Source organism: Chiloscyllium plagiosum, unplaced genomic scaffold (genome assembly GCF_037043375.1).
Source record: "Chiloscyllium plagiosum isolate Xiang-an unplaced genomic scaffold, Cpla_swu_hap1 HiC_scaffold_2, whole genome shotgun sequence".
Taxonomy (NCBI): Eukaryota; Metazoa; Chordata; class Chondrichthyes; order Orectolobiformes; family Hemiscylliidae; genus Chiloscyllium; species Chiloscyllium plagiosum.
The window spans coordinates 93,036,953-93,050,413 of record NW_028270140.1 but is presented as its reverse complement, the minus strand read 5'-3'; the positions used below and the strand labels follow the sequence as shown (position 1 = coordinate 93,050,413).

Genomic DNA, 13,461 nt, shown 5'->3' with positions numbered 1-13,461 from the left:
ATTTCTTTTCATCTGCTGCCAACTTTTTTCTTCAAGGATTTATTTTAAAGCTGTTTTGCACCAACTAAATGCAGTATTTTGAGTACTTTAAGCTTTTAGTATCACCATAGAAATCATTAACTAACTTAGAAGAAGGGATATTAATTTTTTAGTGATCTGTGCAAAGGATCATACATCAACTTTTCATGTTTTAAGACTTTTAGCTTGTTCGTTGCACTAAGATTTAACATTGATTGAACATTACTTAGTTCGCAACTAATATTGGGGCGGCAAGGTGGCTCAGTGGTTAGCACTGCTGCCTCACAGCATCAGGGACCCGGGTTTGATTTCAGCCTGTGGCATTTGCACATTTCTCCCCGTGTCTGCCTGGGTTTCTTCTGGATGCTCTGGTTTCCTCCCACAGTTCAAAGATGTGCAGGTTAGGTGATTTGGTCATGCTAAATTGCCCATAGCATTAGGTGCATTAGTCTGGGTGGGTTGCTGTTTGGAGGGTTGGTGTGGACTTGTTGGGCCGAAGGACCTCTTTTCACACTGTAGGGAATCTAACCTAATATACAAAAATGCAGAAAAGATATTCCTTACTAACTTGTTAAAATCTCCAGCAATACCACCATGTTTGGGCAATGCATCATGGTCTCAGCGGAAATATAACCTTGTAAATTCAAATGCAAATCACTCTCGGTATTTTGACAGGTTCCCTTTTGCCCACCACAAGTGAAGCAAGTCTTCCAGTATCATTTATAAACAAAGTCCCCTTCACTCAACCTTCTTAGCATCACTGACTTCAAATCTCATATTCCGTCTTGGTAACACTATGATTATATAAATCTCCACAAATCTCATATGTTTATTTGTCTGCAAAGAAAAACATTCTGACATGCATTCTGCTGTCACAGCTGTAGCTACTCTGCTTTATTCACATAGTGGCATCTCTCAATTGGTCTTTTTGCAGACCCTTTGAATTTGTAACTCTACCAGTGGTAAAGCCAATTATCATTTCCTTTATGTTCATGTTTTGAAACTCATGTCTGACTTTCACTTGGGCTTGATCTTGTCACTGTGGCAATCTGGTAATAGGCATGGGCCTGTCTCCTAGCAGACTTCAGCTCAACTCAACACCATCCCATGTTACACGGCTTTCTGTTTACCTTAAATTATTAAAGACAATGGAAAGCATAACATATTACAAAGATGTATACAGTTGCTTGAGAGATATTAACTAGGCCATCTGAAAGATCTGGGCAGATTTTAACCTATTTTTAAAAATGTGTGTAGATGTGACAATCTTGAAAATTTATACAATTTTGAAAGAGTGCTCAAAAATTAATTTTATAATTTCACATTAAAACTTTGACTTAAACTTGAGGAAATAATTGTTGCATTAAACATAAACCCCCAAAGCTTGTCCACCATCTACAGTGCACAAGTCAGGATGGTGCAAGAAAACTCCCCACCTGTCTAGCTGAGTGCAGCTCCAGTCAAGCAACACGCATGAAGCTTGGTATTATACTGGCCAAAGCAGCCTGCTTGATCGGCACAACATCCGTTATCCTCCACTGCTGACGCTCAGGAGCAATAGTGTGTGACTTCTACAACATGTGCTGCAGAAATTTGCCAAATATTCTCAGACAGCACCTCCAAACCCATGATTGAGAAGGACAAGGGCAGCAAATGCATGGGATCACCATCATCTGAAAGTTCCCCTTCAAACCACCCACTATCCTGACTTGGAAATGTATCAGTGTTTCTTTAGTGTCCCAAATAGAGAAATTGAGAAACAAATTTGTCAGAATAATAGGATGGTTATGGTAAGGGATTTTAACTTTCCAAACATAGACTGGGTCTGCCATAGTATTAAAGGCTTGGATGGAGAGGAATTTGTTAAGTGTGTACAAGAAAGTTTTCTGATTCAATATGTGGATGTACCTAATAGAGAAAGTGCAAAACTCAACCTATTCTTTGGAAATAATGCAGGGTGGGTGACTGAGGTGTCAGTGGGGGAGCACTCTAGGGCTAGTGACCATAATTCTGTTAGTTTTAAAATAGTGATGGAAAAGAATGCTTTTCTACATATGGTCAATACTTAACAGCTGTTTTTTATTCAGTTTATAACCTAATCATGAGTAGCCAATATTGTAAAGTGCTGGGGGTTTATTGAGTACTTTTATGTATTTTATTCTAACTTTTTTTTACACAGAATCAGTATCGATTTGAAGGAACTGGATTTCCAACAATACCTCAGCTTATGGAACATCATTATTCTACAAAGCAAGTGATCACAAAAAAATCAGGAGTGGTATTGTTGAATCCTGTTGTTAAGGTCGGAACATTCACATGACTGGGTTTTGATATTTTTGTCTTAAGTTACTGTGCAAATTTAGAGAATGTCAATGTTGTGCTATTTCAATTGCCAAATTTTCTAATTCCATCTGGTCTTTAAAATAAGTTCCTTTCTCTTCATTTAGGCAGCTTTGTCTCATGTTTTACAACTGTTCCGAGTACTTGGTAAAGCAAAAATACCTACATTCATTCTCTCCATGAATTTGAAATATTAAACCTATATTATAACATTGTATCTTACTGCGACTGTAATAACTTGAACTTTCTATAAGGTCATGCAGAATGCATCATGAATAAGGTGCAAAAGTTTGAGAATTTAGTGAGAGTGGGAATTTGGTGCCAAAGGGCAGGAGATGCTCTTGTAAGCTTTAAATACTTGTTGTGGTCCATATCACAAGAAAAATATTTCATTTAATCTGCCTATAACTGAAAGTACGTGGAGTAACTACCTTAAAGTTTTTTTCCTATGAAATTTTATCTAACAGTTTATTGAAATAAATGAAAAAAAAACTGAGAACTGCTGTGAAGAGCATAGTGATCCTGCAAAATTACTTATGCAGGATCTACATTTCAAGGGTTTTGGGTTGTTAAGCTGATATATGAAGCATTGGCTTTGTGACCATTATAGAGAGAGAATGTTTCCTGAATACTTCTGTTGATGTATTTTTTCCACAAATCCAAGTGGATTTCAGTACAATGGTAAATGCTTTATCATCAGACAGCTGGTGAGAGATTCTTAGTGACACCAAAACAGTCATGTAGCCTACTTGTGGTGGCACTTCTCAATGAATCTCTGTTCTACACATGAAGGCAGTATATATTATAGGCACAATACAGAGGTCGACAAGTCACATGGTTGATTGCCGTTACATTGTTTAAGACAGGTAATTACAATTTTACAATGCCCGGAGATTGCTGATTACCTGTGATAACTAGCGAATGGTTTACAGGGACTGGTTATCATATTCTTTATAACCATATGTTGATGGATAGAGATTTAGACAGAAGAACTTTGCTTTGTTCTCATTGTTGGATTCACATGCCTATGTTAATAGGTAGGGGAAGCATGATAATGGGAACAGGAGACCGTTAATAAGGTTATGGCTAAGACATCTTTGCCTGAGTCTGCAAGTGAAATCCACATGAATGGCTTCAGAGGATTCGGTTCTCCAGGAGTCAGCCATCCCTCCCCTGCTGTGATGTCCCGTCTCATTCTGTAAGAGGGCATGCAATCGATACTGCAGTGAATCCTTTTAACAGTGGAATGTTTAAACCTTGAGTTCCCAATATTTCATGATAAAGAAGCAACAATGGCTTTCTAACTTCCTCATTTCAGCCCATGCTGCTTATGCTAGCAAATAGTTCAGGTCCATTTTTTTGTGGTCAGAGTATATGACATTCAGGCAAGTGAGAGGACAAAGAAGCAATATTAGAGGAGCCTTGGTCTTTGCCATTATCGATCAGATGTGAACTTCTTGGTACCTGAATGGATGGTGGAGCATGGTGGACAAACTGGATGTTCTCTGTAGCTGCAGCAAGGAATTCCAAAGATTATGGTACAGTGCCAAGAGCAAGAACATCTTTTGTGACCAAAAAAGAATGTCAAGTATAAGGGAGAGTATCCAGTTGGAGTGATCCATGTAAGAGTACCGACACAGGTCAAATGAGAAACGATGTTCTCCTGATGATATTTAAGGAGCTGATATCTAATTAATAAGCAGAATCCAAAAGACAAATTGCTTGTCCTGTACAAATGAATGCCTATAGCTGTATTTTAAACCAAAACAAAATAGAGCAGGGATCGGTGTAAAGGATATTTAGGAATTGAAAGAGAAGTATCAAGGCCAATGTAGCTACTTAAAGTAAGATATACAATGCAACAAGTGTGGCAAAATGTCTAAGATTAATAGTGAAGTGATGAGTAAAGTTACATTTTCGGAACACAGAAAGATGGTGTCTGAATACGCAAATTATTGTCTCAAATAAAGATAACTTTTTTTTCTTGATTGGCCATTATGTAAACATGGACGTATGGTGACCCATGATGGTCCCTAAATATTCATGGTACTTAATGTTTTCAAAAGACAGGCAAAATGGAAAAGGAGTTGGGTAACTCTCTTAATAAAGGATGACATTCAGGCAGAAGTGAGAAATGTTCTTTCATTAGAAGAGCAGGATATAGAATTCCTGGATAATCTATGTGGAACCAACTAGGGAAGAGCCAATTTCAGGTATTGTTTTGTGTAATATAATAGAACTGTACTCCTGTCTGGCCACAGGAGAGTGTCAGAAGACTGAGGGCAGCCGATGTGATACAGTTAGTTAAGAAGAGGGGAATAGGGTTAAATGAGGAAACTACAGACCTATCAGTCGGATCTCAGAGGTGGGAAAATTATCAGACGAAATTCTTAAGGATAGAATTAATCTGCATGAGGTTAGCAGAGATTAATTTTAAAAATAGCTAGCATAATTTTGTAAAGGAGAGGTTATGTCTGACCAATTTGATTGAATTCTTCAAAGAGGTGATCAGGCGTGTAGACAAGGGCACAGTTTTTGATGTCATCTGCTTGGATTTCAGCAAGGCTTTTGATAAGGTCCCACATGGGACACTGATAGCAAAGATAAGAGCCCAAGGAAAGTGCAAAATTGCATCTACAATTGTCAGGAAGCAGAGGATGATGACTGTTGGTATTTGTATTACTGGAAGCCTGTGCCCAATCGGATCCTGAAAGGATCACTGTTGAGACCCTTGATGTTTGTGGTTTAAGTAAATGTTTAACAGTTGAACTTAGCATGGTTGACCAGTAAGTTTGTGGATGATATCAAAATTAGTGAAGTAATAACTAGTCAGGAGACATCCATGGATTACAGGAAGATATAGACAGGCTGGTTAAATGAACTGATTAGTGGCAAATAGAATTCAGACCAGCTAAGTGTGAAATGATGGCCTTGGGCAAGGCAAGGGAAAATACATTATGAATGGTAGGATCAGAGGTAATTTGGTGTACATGTCCACCAGTCCTTAAGGTAGTGGGACTAGTTAGATAAAGTGGATAAGAAGCTGCGTCGGATACTTGGCTTTTTTTTAACCTAAAGTTATATTGGAACTGCATAAAATATTGGTTAGGCCACATGTAAAGTATTATGAGCTATTCTGAAATCCACACTAGAAGGGATGAGATAAAAGTAGAGAGGGTGCACAGTAGTTTTACTAGGATGTTGTGTGGGCTGGAGAGTTTCAGTTACGAAGAGAGATTGGTAGACTGGGGTTGTTTTCCTTGGAGCAGAGCAGACTGAGGTGGTATATAATTAAGATGTATAAAATTATGGGGGCATTAACAGGAAGAGACTTTTCCTTTTTGTGGAGGAATCGATGACTGAATGCATAGATATAACATAAGTGGCATGACGTTTAGAGGATTTTTTTTCCCTAGAGGGTGGTGAGAATCTAGAACTCATTGCCTGCAAGGATGGTAGAGGTAGAAACCCTCATAACATTCAAGGAACATTCAGATGTGCATTTACAATACCAAGTCATATAAAGCTATGGGCAATGTATTGGAAAATGGAATTAGAATACAGGTCGTTCTGCCATAATGCATGTTTCATCAGTGCAAATTGGCTATAGTGCGATTGACGAATCATGGACATTGTTGGATAATGTTAACTTTCTACTGAATGGGTATAGCGATTTTCTAAAGCACAAGGTTGCAGAGGAACACAACTGTCGTGTTACAGAAGAATGACTTGTAGTTAGGTGGTTGTTTTTGACACACGCAAATTTCATGGACCAAAGGTTCTTTGCTGTGCTGTCGACTTCTATGGCTAATTAATAATCTCAAATAAAAGATCCTCTGCCATGAGGTGGTCATTATATAATGGAATTTTACCTGGATTCAAGTGTGACATGTATGAGTCAAAAACTGGAATCTTAAACTTAAATAAAAACAGTTGCGTAGGGTTGAATAAGGTGGATAAATTAAAACATTTTGATGCTAACTGAGCATTGTGAACATATGGAAGAAATATTTCATAGTTCTAGTGAGTTTTTAGAAGAATTGTAGTTCATGTTGCGGTTTTGGATGTAAGTTTGTTTGCTGAGCTGGAAGATTTGTTTTCAGATGTTTTGTCACCATACGAGGTAACATCACCAGTGAGCCTCTGGTGGCCCGCTATTTATGTGTTTAAATTTCCTTGGGATGGTGAGGTCATTTCCTGTGATGATGCCATTTCCTGTTCTTTTGCTGAGGGGGTGGTAAACGGGATCATTTGACAATTTTTTTTTACATCTAATGTATGACTTTGTACACTGGGTATTAAATGTTTTCTGAAGGAAAAATATATGTATTGTTAATACTTCTTTTAACTTCGGTACAGGACAAAAAATGGGTCCTCAATCACGAAGATGTGACACTTGGAGAATTGCTTGGGAAAGTAAGTCTGCTCTTTAAATTGTTTAACTTTTTAGTGTGTGTAGAGGTATATTTGCATCATATAGCATTCTCAGTTTCTCAGTTATGAATCCACTGTCAGGCCATGTTTCACAGTAATTCAGTACTGCGAAGTGTTTCAGGTTGATGATCATTCGCTTTTTGACTCTCTCCTTTTCCTCAGTTCTGTTGAAAGCCATCAACCTGAAGTATTAATTCTATTTCTTTCTCCACTGATGGTTTCTGACTTGCTGAGTGTTTCCAACGGTTTGGTTTTAGATTTCCAGCATTCAGTTATTTTGCTTTTTGCAAGCAAATAGATACTAATTCTCCATAAGAAGATGCATTGTAAGAGATTCCTCAGATTCAAAGCTTCACTGGTCATTGTGTTTTCTGGTAATAAATGTTTAAATAAAAACAGCCTTTACAAATATATTTGGAACCATGCTTGGGTGGTGGAGGACAAAAGTACTGTGCCAGAAGTTTGGAGTTTGACACTTATCTTTCTTCTCTGATTTCTCATCTCCAAAGTAGTTGAGGTTAGTTTCATTTCACAAGAGATTAAATTAGGAACAATAAACTTTGTGGATAGCAAGATAAATGACTAAATTATTTTTGCCAAAATACTTGCTTCTTTTCCAACTTTTATTCTTATTTTTGGAAACTTTTTTTTGGATTCACTCAGTTGTTACTTTAATACACATCACTTAATAAATATTGGCAACATTCTTATTTCCTTTTTATAGAAATTTTCGATGTTCAGCTTGCATAGAATATAATTCTGTTTTCACCTCTCCAACACACTGCGACTATTGGGTCATTGTGTAGATTAGAGTGCATACCTATGAAGGACCCTTGATGGAAGTAAAACCAGTTCCTTTCCAGGCATTTGTGCTAATCCACTATTCAGTGTATCTTGTGTAGATTTAGGAACATTTCACCTACGGTTTCCTATTATGGAAAAGTAAATTAATGTTTATGAAATATCTTGAATATAAAAACAAAAAAAAACTGCTGGTAAAGTTCTGCAGGTCAGGTATCATCTGTGGCTGAAAAGAAATTAATGTTTCAAATTCATACAGATGTTGAATTTCCCCTTTTCACTGTCCAAGGCCCCAAAAACTTTTTCCAAGTGAAACAGTAATTTGCTTGCACTTCTTTCAATACACTACAATGTATTAGATGCTGTAAGTATGAATTTCTTTGTATTAGGAAGATGTAATGCGGACTGTTTACAATGCTGTGAACATTCCATATTGTCTGTAAGCATGAACCCAAGCTAACATTTGCTTGTTGTTTTAATCTTCCATCTTCTATGCTGGCATTTCTGTCCCTGTATTTCTGCTGTGTTCAGTGAAGCTGCATGGAGATTTAAGAAACCATAACTTGCTTTCCATCTGGCCTTCTGGACTGAAAATTGAGTTCAACAACTTGAGATCAAAACCATCACCTCCATCTTGTTGTATGTCCTTTTTCCTTGACCTTTTCTTCTTCCCCATTGTTTCTGGTTGATCTTTCCTTTGTTTCTTTCTGTATCCCTTTGTGATTTTAATATAGCAAGTCATGCATCATTTTCACATGATATTTGTTTCTTCATGATATCCATTGCCATTCTTTTTGTCTGTTACTGTAATGCCTCTCTGGAAGCTGGAAATCAAGCTGCACAATTCCCAGAGTTGTCACAGTTAAGTTAAAGATTTTTTTAAAAATGTGCAGAACTCCCCAATTTACCTGACTTTATATTTGATAGAAAGCACAGAGCAGGTTTCTGTACTGAACAAGAATTCCGATTTATTACAAATAAATAGACCTGTTACAGGGAAACAATTATAAACCAACCGTATGTAACTACTTCTTCAAACTCAACTCCCTTATTAGCTGTTTCTCTATTTCCACAGACAGGGAAAATAACATGGATGTTACAGATAGAGAAAAGGCTTTTCTGTGCACCTGTGCACAGGATTTTCTGAGATGATTTTTGTGCTGACCAAAACACAGCTTCTTGATTGCTCATCTCCGAATGCTTGATTTGTTTGCTGGAGGCAGAGAGTGACTGGTTCACACTAACAAAAATCTCTGATTTACTGTATTAAAAGTCACAGCTTTCAGCAATTGCTGAAGGAAAAATAACTTGGCTTTCTTTAGACTGAGTTTTTTTTTACTGCAGAGAGCAGAAATAGCTCCTAAGCTTGCAGAGCTTCTCAATACTGTTGTAAACGTTGGCATGGATATTTAACATGAATATGTAAGTTTCCTTTAAACATTTTAAACATATATATTATAGCACAGAAAGGGATTTAGAAGACATTTCAGGAAACAATGGAGTCAAAAAATATTTTCATGCTTTTGCATTGCCATAGTGTTTTAATCTGAAAGTTATCTGTTTATGATTATATAAATGTTGTACTTTTCAGGGGAATTTTGGTGAAGTTTTCAAGGGAACATTGAAAGATAAAACTCCAGTGGCTGTAAAAACGTGCAAAGAAGATTTGCCACAAGAGCTGAAAATTAAATTTTTATCAGAAGCAAGGTAGGATTCCTATTTGGAGAATGCAAAGGAAGCAATTTTCTTTCATTTTTCATGCTGACAAATTTGAACCTGAATGCACTTTAGAGAACATCTCTGGGATATCAACACCAACCAACCCCACCACCCCGTGGCTGAACATTTCAACTTGCTCTCCCACTCTGCTGAGAATATGCAGGTCCGGGGCCTCCTCTATCACCACTCCCTCATCACCTGACACCTGGAGGAAGAACGCCTTATCTTCCGCCTCAGAACCCTTCAACTCAGGGCATCAATGTTGACTTCACCAGTTTCCTCATTTACCCTCCTCCCCCCCCCCCCCCCCCCCACCCCACCCCCCCCCTCCCTTACCCCAGTTCCAACCTTCCAGCTCAGCACCACCCTCATGACCTGTTCCACCTGTCAATCTTCCTTCCCACCTATCTGTTCCACCCTCCCCTCCAAATTATCACCATTACCTCCACCTCCATCCACCTATTGCACTCTCAGCTACCTTCCCCTCGTCCTGACCCCCCTCCCATTTATCTCTCCACGCCGAGGCTCCCAGCCTCCTGTCTGATGAAAGGCTCCGGCCCAAAATGTTGATTTTCCTGCTTCTCAGATGCTGCCTGACTTGCTGTGCTTTTCCAGCACTACACTCTCAACTTGAATCTGAATGTACCATTTAAAGTTTTGTTGAAGCAAGATCATACCAATCTCTTTCAAGGTTGGTTACCAAAAAGGTAAAGATTTATTCTTGTTATCTTTACACGCTTGCACCAGATCTCTGTCTGTATTGTATTTTGCTTCCATTTTGTAGTCCACCACAGATGTTTGGAGACACAAATTTATAGATATGAGATTGATTTTGACCCATGGGCATAATAATGTTAGTAATATATGTTAGTCACCATTGTTACTGCTGATGTGAGCCAATAGCATCGTGATAAATTGTAATACCTTTATAAATTTCAAATCTGCCGTAGCCACACTCTCAAGTTAATCATGACCAGCCTCCCGATTTCTAGCTGGGCTCACAATTGAGGTCATTGGTACCTAGACCGTGTACAATAACCCTCCTCCCATATGCTTATGATAAAGGCAGTGATCATAGTTAATAATTAAGACATATTTGTCAAAGATTTCATCTTGTTTCAAATTCTTCTGAGTAAGATGATAACTAATCACTTTACTATCTGAAAGTTGATGAACAAAAACTTTATTTTGGTCAACTTTATTACTAAAACAGAGGAAAGTTTTCTTTAAGTCTGACCATCTGTGTTAAGGTAAACTTGGGTTACTGTTTTCTCTCAAAAAATATACAGTTTGATCCTAAGAATACTTTAGTTTTCTCTCCCTGTTCAGATAGGTCCTACAGTCTGATTACTGAATCCTTCCAAGTATAGACATCACCAAGAGATCTACTAATGGAGATTCCCATTGCTACCTGTGATGTGAACTGCCTGATCTAGTTGATTAGCATCCATACCAATTTTATAGCTAACAGGCAGGCACTGAAACCTCCAATCTGGTGGGAAATGAAATACTGATCTTGTTTTAGAATATCCAGATTAAATACACGGGCTGCTGCTAGTCACTGTTGACCTCAGTCCTAATTGTCCTAATTCAACTACAATTTAATTACTATTCCTTCATTTTAATTCATGCTGATTTTGTGTTAACCCAATATCCGAGATGGTTCATGACAATGATTGCATAATCTTCTGTCATCGGATACCTAATGTTTGGACAGCTGATTTCCCTGACTTGACTGCATATTACCTTTCTTTTCCAGATCTGGCTGCCAGCTGGATTGAAAATCTTTGCAGCCTCAAGTCCATTTGAGTGCAAGATTGTAACATGAATCAAAACCAAATCCTTAATGGTTGAAAAGATTCAAATTCAGTGACACTTTTTAAAATCCATCATTAAGTTGAATATTACTGGAAAAGAAATTAACGGAATGGAATGTTCACTTAGGTGAACTAGAGGTGTATACCGTTTCAGTTCATATCAGAACTCATTGAGAAATTGAAAAGGATTCACATCAAGACTATCGCATTTGCAGCACTAGACTTAAGGTGGAACACCTTTGCCACAGAAGTGTGAAGCTAGTGCTTTTTATTACTGACGTATCAATTTATACTAAAACCAAATTTTCTCTTCTCTTATTTTTGGTTTAAACCTTTTTTTTGCACACCAACCTTTTCACTGGTCTTGATAATTCCAATATTGATTAATCATGTCTGCATTGGTGTGCTATGAATGTTGCAAATCTTCCCAAAAAGCTTTCTGTAAATAAGTATATTTCACTTTTATACAGGATACTCAAGCAGTACGATCATCCAAACATTGTCAAACTGATCGGAGTCTGTACCCAAAGGCAGCCCATTTACATTGTTATGGAGCTAATACCAGGTAACATGCTTAAGTGCTTCAATGTCATTATCAATGCTTATTTATAATAGCCTAAATATATGAAAATGAATTTGCAGTTAATTAAGAAGCCAAAAATGCAGTCTTTATAATGTTTGTTTATTATTTCATTGCCTTGCCTGAAAACTCTCATCACATTTTAAGTAGGGCAGAATATGAGTACAGTGAAATCCATAGAAACCTGTTCAAAAAACTTCACAAAAAAATGATTGTTAGATTTCTTTTAAGAAGTCACAATTTGATTTCAAATTTGTACACTTTTTATCGTTAACACTGGAAGCATTGACTCCATCTACACTTCTCGATACCTTGGAAAGACAGCCAACATAATCAAAGACTCCTCCCATCCAGGTTATAATCTCTTCCAACCTCTTCCGTCGGGCAGATGTGGAATACGCATACCGACAGATTCAAGAATAGTTTCTTCGCTGCTGCTATTAGATTTCTAAGTGGACCTGTTAAATTTCAAATTGAATTTTGACCTCACTCTTTGTGCACCTTCTCTACATCCATAGCACTGTATTCCTCATTCTGTTCTGTTACTCATGCAATTATAGAGTCATAGAGATATACAGCATGAAAACAGACCCTTTGGTCCAACCTGTCCATGCCGACCAGATAACCCAACCCAATTTAGTCCCACCTGCCAGCACCCGGCCCATATCCCTCCAAACCCTTCCCATTCATATACCCATCCAAATGCCTCTTAAATGTTGCAGTTGTACCAGCCTCCACCACTTCTTCTGGAAGCTCATTCCATACACGTACCACGCTCTGCGTGAAAAAGTTTCCCCATTAGGTCTCTTTTATATCTTTCCCCTCTCGCCCTAAACCTATGCCCATCTAGTTCTGGACTCCCTGACTCCAGGGAAAAGACTTTGTCTATTTATCCTATCCATGCCCCTCATAATTTTGTAAACCTCTATAAGGTCACCCCTCAGCCTCCGACACAATAGACAATAGGTGCAGGAGTAGGCCATTCAGCCCATCGAGCCTGCACCGCCATTCAATATGATCATGGCTGATCATTCCTAATCAGTATTCTGTTCCTGCCTTATCTCCATAACCCTTGATTCCACTATCTTTGAGAGCTCTATCCAACTCTTTCTTAAATGAATCCAGAGACGGGGCCTCCACTGCCCTCTGGGGCAGAGCATTCCACACAGCTACCACTCTCTGGGTGAAGAAGATTCTCCTCATCTCTGTCCTAAATGGTCTACCCCATATTTTTAAGCTGTGTCCTCTGGTTCGGGCATTCACCCATCAGAGGAAACATGTTTCCTGCTGCCAGAGTGTCCAATCCTTTCATAATCTTATATGTCTCAATCAGATCCCCTCTCAGTCTTCTAAACTCAAGGGTATACAAGCCCAGTCGTTTCAGTCTTTCAGTGTAAGGTAATCCCGCTATTCCAGGAATCGATCTTGTGAACCTACGCTGCACTCCCTCAATAGCCAGAATGTCTTTCCTCAAATTTGGAGACCAGAACTGCACACAGTACTCCAGGTGTGGTCTCACCAGGGCCCTGTACAGCTGCAGAAGAACCTCTTTGCTTCTATACTCAATTCCTCTTGTTATGAAGGCCAGCATGCTATTAGCCTTCTTCACTACCTGCTGTACTTGCATGCTTGCCTTCATTGACGGGTGTACAAGAACACCCAGATCTCTCGGTACTGCCCCTTTACCTAAATTGATTCCATTGAGGTAGTAATCTGCCTTCCTGTTCTTGCCACCAAAGTGGATAACCATAC

General features: G+C 38.4%; 1 protein-coding gene across 4 annotated transcripts in view; it reads left to right on the top strand.

Moving 5' to 3' along the window:
* The window catches only part of fer (fer (fps/fes related) tyrosine kinase), a 216,893-nt gene that overhangs the window by 140,042 nt on the left and 63,390 nt on the right, over positions 1–13,461 (top strand). For all 4 annotated transcript variants that reach the window (XM_043710381.2, XM_043710372.2, XM_043710364.2 and 1 more), the window contains 4 exons: positions 2,198–2,320; positions 6,718–6,774; positions 9,185–9,300; positions 11,600–11,694. In XM_043710381.2, the coding sequence (XP_043566316.1) occupies positions 2,198–2,320; positions 6,718–6,774; positions 9,185–9,300; positions 11,600–11,694 (391 nt within the window). The remainder of the gene's footprint in view (positions 1–2,197; positions 2,321–6,717; positions 6,775–9,184; positions 9,301–11,599; positions 11,695–13,461) is intronic.